The 13,040-nt window shown below is 34.3% G+C and overlaps 1 protein-coding gene across 1 annotated transcript in view; it reads left to right on the top strand.

Annotated features, from left to right (window-relative positions):
* Nucleotides 1–13,040, top strand: part of LOC122135018 (serine/threonine-protein kinase Nek7-like) — a 68,678-nt gene that overhangs the window by 9,942 nt on the left and 45,696 nt on the right. The window contains exon 2 of the mRNA XM_042712454.1: nt 11,603–11,682. Within this exon, the coding sequence (XP_042568388.1) occupies nt 11,629–11,682 (54 nt within the window). The 5' untranslated portion in view covers nt 11,603–11,628. The remainder of the gene's footprint in view (nt 1–11,602; nt 11,683–13,040) is intronic.

Raw genomic sequence — 13,040 nt, 5'->3', positions numbered from 1 at the left:
TCAATATCAGTAAATATATAAAAATAATATAATGTATATACAAACATATTGTATATAAAATGTAAATATAGCCCTTGTATTGTATATCTACGGTTAAAAATACATTTGTAGATATACATTAAAATACATAAATAACTATGTTTGCTTGTTTTTAATTTATATTGTTTTATTGTAATATATATTTAGTGTTATTTTAGTGTCATTGATATACTGTTAAAAATTTTGTTAATCGTCTTTTGTTTAAATTAGATTTTATATTTTCTGTTTACACTTTGTTGTTTGTGTAGTATAATTTTATTGGTATTATTTATTAATATTATTGTATAGTTTTATTTATTTGTTTTATTTTTTATTATTTTAGTACTTAAAGTCAAACTGTAAATGAAAAAAAAGTTGCATCAAGCTTAAATTAAAATAAATGTAAATTTATTTTATCATTTATATCAGGTAAGTCATGTTTATATATATATATATATATATATATATATATAATATATATATATATAATTATTATTATTTATTTTTTTTTAGTTTTTTTTTAGTTTTAGCTTTAGTTTTAGTTAATGATAATTACCCAGTTACATTCAAATTAAATTTTGGTTCTAAATTGTAGACGGATAAAAAAAAAAAAAAAAAAAAAAAAAATCATTAACTATAAGAGGTCTAAATATTTTTAAAGCATTTGGAGGAAATGTTTATTCCGCACCCTATGTTATTCAAATCGGTCATCTTTGCGCAGACAAACGGGCTAGTCAAGTTACCGCTAATGGATTATTTGCATCACTTTAGGATTCCCTTCACCGTGCTCAAGCTCTGCACATCAAACAGCGTCCAGGGAGATGCGCGCCCCTGCAGGGTAATTAACTGTTCCCTCTCAGACCCTCCACTATAAAGCACCTGCAGGCTTGACGGCACACTCACAAAAGCTCGAGCCCAGAACTGATTCATCAAACTGGCCCTCGAGAAGACACACAATAGGCAGTAGGCTGAGGTGGCCCGGGTCTATTGCTGCCCTGCCAGCTCCTCTGAGCCCCGTCCTTTTGACTCAAGGATACGTAAAGTGGATCATTACACCTGCACACACTCCAGCCTCCTACGCCGCGCCGAATGTTTGTGTGTGTGATGATTGAAGGAGCCCGACTTGGACGAGATACAAACGCATGCACACCGTGACTATAGTGCGTTTCCGACCCCAAAGCAGAGAGGTAGGGCATCTGTAGTGCTCTCAAATGTGTGCTCCTCCGAGACCTGCCGTAAAATAGAGTCAGGTATTAAAGGCAAAGGCCTGTGCACTACTTTGTGTGTGGGTATAAATCAAAGCCGGCCCTCACATGCAGAGGCCATTTGTGCTGTGCTATTTACTTCCGCTGAGAAATAATCATTACCCTATAAAATGTGAAAGTGAAAAATGTAAAGGAGGCCTATAAATAGGTGCCTAGCAGGAATATGGATGGCCGGGCCAGACTCCCTCAAGACCGCAAGACTGGGTTCCGTATGGAAATGCAATGGTTGCAGGCTAAAAGAAAACAGCCCTTTAGATGAAGTAGTCGGGTTCGGCATTTTTACATTTGCCGAATATTATACAATTAGGCTGCGTTTGTTATTTTACATAAAGCTACTGGAAATGTTATTGAGATTAATGCAATTCTTAGTAATATTCGTACATTAATGCAGGAGTGTAAATGAGCATATGGTGCAGCATATGCATTTGTGTAAAGCTCAATTAATACTGACATTGATTAAATCCTACAGTTATATATAATATAATAACATGTATATGATGTGGACCAGTAAAAAATTACCTAGCAGCAACCACCAAGAACACCCTAGAAACCACAAAGATTTGGGATTAAAAACGAGTTAACAAGACCACAGCATCATGACAGTTTTTCCAAATTGATTCCATATTGATTTTTTTCCCTATATGGCTTAAAATTTACAAAGTGGTAATTAAATGTATCAAATGTAAAACAAATTTATTCTTACTTGACAGTCAACATGTTGAAACTGCTTGAGTCGCCATAATTATTTTCGGAAAGCGCTGATATAAGGTGCATCCCGATCTGCGTACTTGTTCACGATTCTATGACGTTTTGTAGTATAAATAGCGCAAGTATTGCGTTCACACTGAAAATTCCAAATATAGAAAGTGCACTTTAAATACTCTGATGATGCAGTTAAATAACCGAAAAACAAATTGTGCAATGTTAGACACTTCATGCACGCAACTGTTTTATTGCTTTAATTATGTAGCGGAGGGGCTGGGATTATCAGAATCTGATTATAAATCATAAAATAACCTTCTATAATTCATACACTACACCAGTGGTTCTCAACCTTTTTTTCCACTGGGCCGCACTATGGTCCAAGTGCAAGTCTCATGGGCTGCACGCATATCATTTACATATTACGACATCAATACAAATCAACCAGATTTATAATATTATAGCCTAAATATTATGATATCTATTCAATTACATTCATTGAAATAAATAAATAATTCTACTCGCTATTAATAAAACACTTGATGCTGTCTGGAGCTGACCAATTTTGTGAAATTCTGCTCAAAAGGATAAGTATAAGCATAACTTGATGCGCGACATTGCTGAAAATGTGCTTTCACAAATGTAATCTATATTGATCCAAAAATGGAAAGTTTCGAATTTAATAATCTGAGGTTCTCTACAGAGATGTTTTTCCATTCGGATGCTCAATTTTACCGAACTAATGGCTGCTGAGTAGTGCATAAGTACATAGAGTATAAGTGCACAGTGTATGGTGCGTAATTTGGGACACAACTATAATCAAAACATCTGGTAATATGGGTTTTTCCAGGAAATGCTAGTACTTGCTGAATCTCCACTTCTCGTAAATACTACTGTGTATTGTGCGTGTTATTTTTTGACAGACATCAATGTTGTGATATTCAAATGATAATGATTTGAAAATCTGAGGATTGCAAGGTTTTGTTTATTAAAGTGAATGATTCCACGAGTGTGTTATGTAATAGGCTATATTTTTTAGTTCTAATATTCCAACTGACAGACAGACAAAGTTTTTGACGGATGTGACAAGTGCATAAGAGGTAAAATATTTGATTTTGGGGTTTTATAAAATGTGCTTGAGACATTCGAAATGCTCTTTGCATAGTTCTTTATATTAGGGATGCACAATATTGGATTTTTGCCAATATCTGATATGCCGATATTTTTTCAACTCATTTTGGACGATAGCTGATGCAGATAACGATATATTTTCTCTAATTTAAAAAAAAATATATATTTTTATTTTTGGAGACAACACCAAAATATATGAGATACTAATTTTATTGGCAAGGCATATGGGCATAATTTTTCATTTTGGAACGATTCCGATATTTTTAGACAATTGTCGGCCGATTTAGATAACACTCCGATAAAACTGTGTATCCCTACTTTATACTTATTTTATGGAATTAAGTTTATTTCATAGCTTTTAAAAAAGTTGCATTCAGCTGTCTTAAATTCATTGACTTTTTAAAATCAAGTTCTTTTTTCAAGTTCTGGAAAGGAGTGGGTTTTGATTGCTTTTATTGTGTCTCATAACAGAGGGTTTATTTAAGCCTTCATGAGCACTGAAGAAAGCATGGGCTGAAACGTCTGCTCTTTGGTCTGTTTTTGAGACACTTTGCACTTTTGTCACTTTTTCATATATGGAAAATGATTTAAAAAAGTATATTTTTGATTTGACCTTTTTTGGTCTGATTGGACTTTTCCAGTGTGCGGACAGTTTCAGCTACTAGGAGTGTAAATTGGATGCTTTGTCACGATACGATATTGATTCTAATATTCTGATATACGGTTTTTGCTGATACTTCTACAAATTCTATGATAGTATTCGATAGTTAAAGTGTATTTAAATTTAGAATAATAAATAAAAAAATAAAGCTGTTAAAACTTTATTTAATACTTTTTTTGGCTGCTACTATGGGCTCAGTGTTAAAAACCTTTTCTATAGATAACCAAATTACAAACAATAAATACAATATAAGAAAGACGAATTAAATAAACAGTGCTTTTCAGGTTTATCAGGTAGATCTAAAATAAATCTTCAGGTACAGAAATGTAATAATCAAATGTAAAATAACACTGCATAGTCTTCACTGTATGCTTTAAATATAGATTAATTCTTATAAAAGTTGTTCAGTAAAAATCAGTGATATTTTTTTATTTTTTTTGACAGACATTTTCTGTTAGTCTGCTTTCACTTTAAGAAAAGCACAGATCCAATATACGATACACATGAGTTTTCATTCTCAACTGTTTACGTTAAGACATAGGCCTAACCGACTCTGTTTTCTAGGATATTCGCCAAGGTGCGCGTTGATGTAATGTGGTCTGTATTTGTTCATCCATGCACAAAAAAAGCGAAAGAGAGCTCAGTTAGGTATTGGCGTGCTGTCGATGTGTCTGTCTGTATGAGTGTGCTTTGGATATGTGCCCGTGTCACTGCATGCTGAACACTTTTCACAAGCGCTCGACAATACCATCAACTATCCCAACCATCTTTTACGCTTGCCCTTCAGGCAGTCTTATTGTCCCGACATGTGAGTTTGAACGAGAATGCACAGAATGTGATAATTCATAGACGGACATTGGTGAAAATGTGGACAGTGTCAAAATAAGGTGCCTGTTTATACTACAGATATCGATATTTTACTTGTGGCATTGATACATCGTATCGTTAGACATTAAATCGATGTATTGATCCATACCGATGGATCATTACACCCCTATCAGCTACCTACTTATTTAAGATTATGAAATTGCAGATCCTGTTGTGAATAATAGTGAAAAATAGCTTTTTTTTAAAAAAGTACTGTTCCATTATTACTCATTTTGACTTATATATTCATATATTCATTAATTAATGTTTGTGTTTCTGTTCCACAGTGTTAGGTATCTTAATTGTTCAGTCAAATAATAGATCAAAAGTCCTATTGGATGAGTCAAAAAACAGCATCATTAAATAGCTGGAGAATCTATAGGACTGTATCCTGAATCTTCAAACATGTCTTGAGCTCCTTCATTGCAACTTGCACTTCTAGGCTCATGTTTCTTTTCGGCGCTGATTAAAATAAATGTGCAAATGTCGGTCCTTTTTAATTTCAGACTGTTCCATCATTAATGATCAGATGGTTTTAGCTTCACTGTCATAAAAAAGGTTTCTTATAATCATGGCCACTGCTTTTACTGTATTCAGAGGCTCAAAGCGTTCTTTCATGTGCCGTTCGTACCACGCTCTTCTACTGTTGGCTTTCGTTTCCTTCATGCTCTCTTGGATCGGTCTGCATATGATCTGGTCCAAGTGAACACCTGTGAGCAAAGGCTAATTTAAGTCCAGAGCCAGTTAACATCCAGGCTCCTTGATCCACAAAAGATCCTCCTCCCTTTCTTGTTACTTCTTTCCTTTTTATACATGAAGAAAAGGAGCAGCCAAAAATCTGGGAATAAAAGACAAATAGGGCAGCCTGCCATCACATTCATCACATTAAGTTGCCCTGTTATGCTTGCTAGGCTAAAGATCGGTTCGGTTATGTCTTCTTTTATCATTCTGGACACCGGAGCACAGGGTGAATCTATTCTTTGATTAACTTTTCCTGCTTTTAAGAATGCAAAAGTCTGCAGTCCATGCATACTTACAAGAAGTTGATATGAAATCACTGCAGCCTCCAGGAGTTGATGCCTTGTACAATTGCCAATTACTCTTAATTTCCACATAACTAACAACGGCATTGGTTCATAATGGACACCCACTCACAATAAAGACGTCTAGCACTTCAAGGTTAGGAATATGAGTTATTTAATCAATATTAAGCAACATATTTAATGAGGGAAAATCTCATAATGTGAAGATTAGAGTTAACTTTATTAACTGTTGCAATGCCAGCAAGGTTCTGTTTTATTTTAAGCCTGTTTGCTGAATTATTTTTATGGAATAATATGGAAAATTATGAAAGGATTGATTGTTGGGTTTATAAAATGCTTTGTATTTGTCAAATTATTATAATTTTTATAGTTTAAAAAAAAATTTTTTTTAAAGATTTATATTTAAAGGCATTTTCACCTTTATTATGATAGGACAGATCAGAGCTGACAGGAAGCGAAGTGGGAGAGAGGGGGATGAGGGGAGGATCGGAAAAGGTCCTTGAGTTGGGATTCGAACTCGGGAAACCCGTAGCGCAGTGGCACTGTATAGTGGTGTGCTGCGCACAAGGCTATCGGCACCGACCAGTTTGAATAGTTTTGAATGATTTAAATAAATGTATGGAGTACCGCAAATTAAAATTATGAAATGCATACAATTTAACAACAGTTTATTAAAGTTTAACAAAAGTTACATTATTAGGGCCCTATGAAATCCATTTAATTTTACCAGATTTCATGTTTTCTGAATTAATTGTTCTGGATTCCAATTGAATGATTTTATTACATTTTAATCCATTCAATTTAATTTTAAGTGAAAAATCAAAAAGCATGTCTAATAAACCGAATTCATTGTTTATTTAAATTTGTGCAATAGTAGGGCTCTATGGATTTATGATTTAATACAAATTGATTATCAAAAATGGCATTAATCTCGCAGCTCTAGAGATGAAGTTCATGAGGAATTCTGTAGCATTCTGCATTAAATTCCATTTTTATGACTGGATACTTCAGTTCCGTCTGTGTTTTCCACATCGCAGAAATGGGCCCTAAGATTGGGAATATTCCAATGCTGGACTGGAACTTAAATTTCCAGCGTGAGCACCATATCTCCAAGTATAGAACCTCTAACCATCAAGCCACAGTTCTATCCTTTTTTATGTTAGATGTTAAAAATTGGGTGTTCAAAAATGTTTGTCACCGAATATGTAGCAGGTGATGAAACGTCGGAAACTTTTTTTCTTTCTATACTATGCAGCAAAACTGCCTCTTGAGTTGTTAGTCAGCTCCCAAGCCTCTATTTCAAGTAGGTTGCCTACTGTCATCATGGCACGTAATGACCCTTTTGTCATGCTAAGCTATGTATAGCTACTTACTTGTTGCCGGTGCCCCTTTTTTCAGTATGTTAATTTTACAAGCACGCAGCTGTAAACCATGTGTTACTCGCAGATGCCGTAAATAGCCGGTGGAAAAAGTGCAGATGAATGTTTCTCCAGACAGTTGGGTGTTGTTGGTGTGTGTTTTTGCGTGCGTGTGTGTATACAGTCGTCTCCAGAGGATGCGGCTCCTGTAATCATTCTTGTTTGGGTGCTTGTGTGTTGATATCATGTGGCATGTTTAATTGATTCTGTTAATGAGGGTGTTGGATGGAAACCGCTGATGCCCTGAAGTCATTTTGACACAGAATAGGTCAATCAAAGAAGCCATGCTGCCAGGCTCATTCTGAACTGCTTGAAACTCAAGTAGAAGTAACCAACAGGGCAACCCATCTCGTGCTGCCACTGGCAAATGCCAGACTGACTCTCTACCAAAGGGTCAAAATTAACTTTTTGACACACCTGCTGGTGCAGAGTGATTTATCTGCCATGAAACTTGAACTTTACTTTACAATAATATGTTATATAAAAATTGTTTATTTCAGATATTTTATTATTAATTTTATTAACATTTAATAATATATAAAAGTGTTGTTGTTGTTCTTATTATTATTATTATTATTATTATTATTATTATTATTATTATTATTATTATTATTATTATTATTATTATTATTATAAATGAATAAATTCTACTGTTAACGCAATTCTATTGTCTATATTCTATATATTATAATTTTGGCACACAAGTGTTTAATATTTTATATTAAAATGTTGTATATATAATTTCAAATATTTGTATTATTATTATTATATATAATAATATATATCTGAACTAATAAATTCTACCGTTAACTAAATTGTATTAAATGAATTTTGCCGAAGAGAGAATCAAAATACAAATAAATAATACGTTTATATAAATATGTTAATCTTAATACTTTATTTTAAATAAATATGCTTAATATTTAAGACTCAGCAGTCTTTTGCTATGCGTTTGATTTACATACAGGTGAATTTGCGCAGAGTGAAAGAGATAATCATTTCACGTGCGCTGCCGCTTCGCTTGATCTGAGGTGGCTACAGCAATCTATCACGAAGAGTGCCAAAATGATATTTATTGCTTGAATTTCCTAATAAAATGGACAGAATTTGAAATCTGAGACGGTTTCATATCAAAAGTAAGCACAAAGCTTAGCACATTGCTATTTATTGGATGGAAGGTGCACTTTCTGAATGGTTCGTTCATCAACTGAAAACAGAATCGCTTGGGATTTAAGAATCGATATTGGTTCATGAAAATGAGAATCTATTAAAATCGAGAAATTTATTTTGTATTTTTTTAAACCCAGTCCTAGCATATTTTGTTGTTTTTAGTGGCCTCTGCTGCCACTACAGTCTCTGTTCATGAAAAAAAATATATTAAAATTATTGTATTAATTTCTACAAGTAAATTTTGACATTACAGCATTAGTTTTTTTTTTTTATTTTATTTTATACAATTATTTTGTTTCATAGAGACAAAGAAAGAGAGGGAAAGACAATTGTAATGTTTTAAAATGAATAAGAAATTATTAAAATCATTATTCATAAATAAGACCAATATTAAATACTTATATTAATGCAAAACTCTATTCTAAATTCTGAAATTGATTTTGGCATCACAGCATTAAAGCGTATAGTTTATCATGCATTGTTTGCTTTGAAATATCACATTACTTTACAAACAACATTTCATATTCACTTTAAAATTCAAAAGCGTGTTTGAAATTGGATTTGCCACTCTGATTCATGTAAAAAAATAGTTTTTTAATCATAATAGTTTGACGACGGCAGCATTGTACATCGCCGGCAGCATTGTCCAGTGACTGCTGTCTCAAATCTCTAATTAGTTCCCAGAATTATTCACCTCAGTTGCATTTTGAAGTTTCGTAAAGAAAGAACAAAGAGCGGGTTTCCCAAGTATGCTTTTTTGGAGCTCGGGTGTGTTTCATTAATTTAAAAACTTACTCTTCCAATACTAATTACATACTTGTAGAGAGACTGTTTAATTGTGTGGCTTTCACGACTAGTTCTTCCCCAGAGAAAATGCATCACCCAAGCAGTTTCCACAATCCTTAATGTGGAGACATATTTAGCTAAGCTGCAAAAATGGCAAACAGAAACAAATCTTCGGCGGCAACAAACCCTGTCCTGCTCGCACTGCCACTCAAATCTCAGACGTGGGGTTGGTGCTTAATTAGTGTTATTAACCTTCAACAAACCGGGCTGATATTATTTTGCCATGGTGACAGCTTCAGCTCCGTTTCTCCGTTCACCGGCATGAGGTATTTTAATTGGCTCGAGCTCCTCGATCCACTCAGCCCTGACAACGCGCGGAGACGGACGTTCACTGCAGTGAGCGACATGTAAATGGCCTATGAAAGGAGTGTTTCTTTCTTTCTTTCTTTTTTTTTTTAACCCTCGCTCATATTCCTTCAGTATAGTGAGGACACAGCAAGCTCGCCCGATCTGCGTGCCGCAGTGAAGTGACAACCGAGCAATCATTAAAAATTTTGATGGCTGCAGCACACAGGGCCATCTCCCAGCTTGATGTAAAGAAAAGTGCGCAGCCGTCTTTTATATTTGCTCTCTGTCACTGACGAAAGCTCAGGCCTAATTTATTCCTTCTCATCGTAGGCTCTGCAAAGACAACACATCTTCGCTGTTTCCTACGTGCGCGTACGCTTTATTGTGCCCACATTAATGTCTCTGTAGGCTTTCCAGGAGCACTAGACTCAGCTGTTACTAGGTGCTGCTTTATGGGTGGCTGTTATTGAAAGGTGTTTGTGTGTAAAAGTAATGAAGTAATATTTGAGTTCATATTTGTGGTTAAGCGACATTTTTTAATTTAATTTAATAGCCAAAGAAACGATATTTAGAGTGCAGAATGACAGATATAATACTATTTAATGATCCTGAATAAGATGTGCACATTTTCTGAATTAAATTTGAATTTATTCTAAATTTGAAGAAACACATTTTACGCAATACTTATAGCGGCAAAAATATTTGAAAACAAAATGTCAGTTTTTCATTGACAAGGTTGTTGTATGTTGTTTCTGGTACTAGATGAAATGACCCCTTGTTGTTAATTAGCTAACTTCGTTTACTGTGTGCAAACAGATATTGGCAGATGCCATTGATTAGGTTTGCAGTTAATCTCAAAATGCACACTAGGTTTGGATCACTTAAAGTTGTTCACATTCCATTTGAGCATATTTCAAAAACAGAAGTGAGTCCACTTTTAAGTCCAGATACAATATGAATGCAAAAAACACTGGGTTTACTTTTTGGTTGCTGAAAGAGGTATGAGTTGATTTTTTTTAAAAGCACAAAAAAAGTTTAATTTGAGCATTTAAGTATTTTACAAAACCTGGCTTCGTTCTTCATTTATAACCTGACTTCATTCTTCAGAATTATTGCCAGAATAACATTTAAAGAAACGATTCACACAAAAATCAAAATTCTGTCATCATTTACTCACCCTCAAGTTGTTCCAAGCCTGTCTTGAGTTTCTTTCTTCTGCTGAACACAAACGATATTTTGAATAATGTTGGTAACCAAACAGTAGATGATAGCCATTAACTTCCATGTATGGACAAAAAATATTATGGAAGTCAATGGCTTACTTTCAATCAAAAATTGGTATGTAAAATTTGTTCAGCTGAAATAATGAGAAGCAGTTCATTGTAGAAGAGCTTCACTAGAACATGATACCCTGAACAGCATAGAGTTTAATTAACCAGTTACTTAAATTTAATTACTGAAACTATATTTTCAATTTCATCTTTGGATTTTGGCTAAATGAAATCTTGAATTTCAGCTTGAGTAAAAAATTATTTCAATTCACTAGTTATAGTGCATTTCAGATCAATTTTTTTTTGGATGAAATCTTGAATTTCAGCTTGAGTAAAAAAATCATTTCAATTGAATTTTTGTTTGAGTAAAAAAATCATTTCAATTCACTAGTTATAGTGCATTTCAGATCAGTGTTTTTTTAACTGACTAATTTAGAGATCATATAGCTGGTTATAATATTGAGTTTTGGTGGTGGAACTGGTGCTGTACCTGCTGTAGTACATTAAGTTTTTAACTCTAACTGTGTGTCTAGTATTCTGGCCACACTATATTTGGTTAAACACATCCAAGTTTTTTTTTTTCCAATAATTTGCTTTGGTGCTCGACGAATGGGCTACAAGTTTTAACAATTGAGTCTTACTATTCAATTTGAAGGGTTTCCAGTGCCGTGGCTCTTTGACAGGTCTCATTAACACAATGGGTATCGTGTTCTCAGCGGATCGGGTTCCTCGGGCGAGGTGACACGCCGACTGTTTCCACAGCAGCGTGTGATTGTCAGGAGCAGTGCTTCAGACCCTAATTCTATTACCAGATTCACACGTCTACATTCACTGGAGATTATTACAAGGAGGGAGGTTTGCTTCTGTGGCCGTGCCGGGAATGGTAGATGCATCTTATTTTGTTTGTTTGTTTGTTTCGCAGGGGTGTAAGGGACTGCTGCTGTCACGATGGACGCCCAATCACAAGGCCAGCAGCCACCGGTGCCAGTGTTTCAGCCACAGGTTTGTGTGCTCTCTCAAATATAAACGCAAACACACATACAGTCTAGCCAAACCTTCTTTGTAATCTTGTTATATTGGCGTTCTACAAAGCCACTTGAGTTTTTTTTTTTTGCGCCGTCTACCATCCTGACTCACCACCTGCTTGCTTAGCAGCATGTAGCACGAGCCTGTCGCCCTCTTCCACATCCACTTCTGCCCCCGTCAAATCTCCCCGTGTCTGTCAATCCACTCGCAGAGACAGGCGGCGGTCTGCTCCGGCTGTCTCTCCGCTGTGCCGGGTGAGAGGTGATAATGAGATTCTGCTCTCTGCACAAGCAGCGTTTCCTGCACACAGGAGCCATCATGTGTTTCCAGTGCCAGAGACAGAGGTGTTGAAAATCTGCTGCTTTTAGCAGTCTTTTGCTCTCTCTCTTCCTCGTTCGCTCTCTTTATCTCTCTTTTGTCGTACTTCCTTTTCACACCCTCCAGACTAATTCCCTCCAATCATCCGAATCCATTATTGTAAGTCGTCTTGTGGTAGGTCATGAGTTATGTTTAAATTAGAGGTTGAACGTTTTTTACTGAGTAATCACTACCGATACAAGCTTTTTGAACATCAGATACCAAACTTTGGTATCTTCATTTATTTATCCAGTAAAATACATTTATTTTATTTATTTTAATCTTAATTTTTTTTGTTTTATTTTGTTATTCTTGACTTTATTATAGATGAACACAGTATCCAATAAAATACATTTATTTTAAGAAACTTTCCTTGACATGTTTTTTGCATTTTTCATCTTGAAAATATAAAAATGTTTATAATAAAGATTATTACTTTATTATAATGTTATTTTAAAGGTCTTGCTAAATGCATATAATCAGAATTTTTTTCATTGGATTAGAAAAACTCTTTCAAGAACTGTTCAAGAACCATTAACATAATCACAAGTTATTGATTGTTTAAACTAAAGTTATTAGTATCGTATTTTTTTTTTTTTTGGGAATTTTTAGTTTTATATAATAAATCATAATGCATTCGGTTTCTAAGCATTTTATTCGTTTTGACAAAAGTAAAAAAGCTTTAATCAAGCACACTTAGTTTTTGACTTTCAATTGTTTTCATAAAAGTTGGTTGGTTTTTTTCAAGAGAAATTAAGTTTTTTGTTTATTTTTTCATGAAGTAATTAATTGGTTTTCTTAAGTTTAGAATAGCTTTTATAAAGTAATTTAATTGTCAATTGTCCTATGTTGAATTTTGCAGATACAGATAACTGATGTGGGTAAAAATGCTAAATCCAGTAGTTTTTAAAATCAGTATGTTTAATGTTTAAATATTTTAAATGGGATGGAACAACCTAAGCATAGAGACTACAGGA

This window comes from Cyprinus carpio, chromosome A22 (genome assembly GCF_018340385.1).
Source record: "Cyprinus carpio isolate SPL01 chromosome A22, ASM1834038v1, whole genome shotgun sequence".
Classification (NCBI taxonomy): domain Eukaryota; kingdom Metazoa; phylum Chordata; class Actinopteri; order Cypriniformes; family Cyprinidae; genus Cyprinus; species Cyprinus carpio.
The sequence above is the reverse complement of the archived record's forward strand: the minus strand, read 5'-3'. Positions and strand labels throughout refer to the sequence as shown.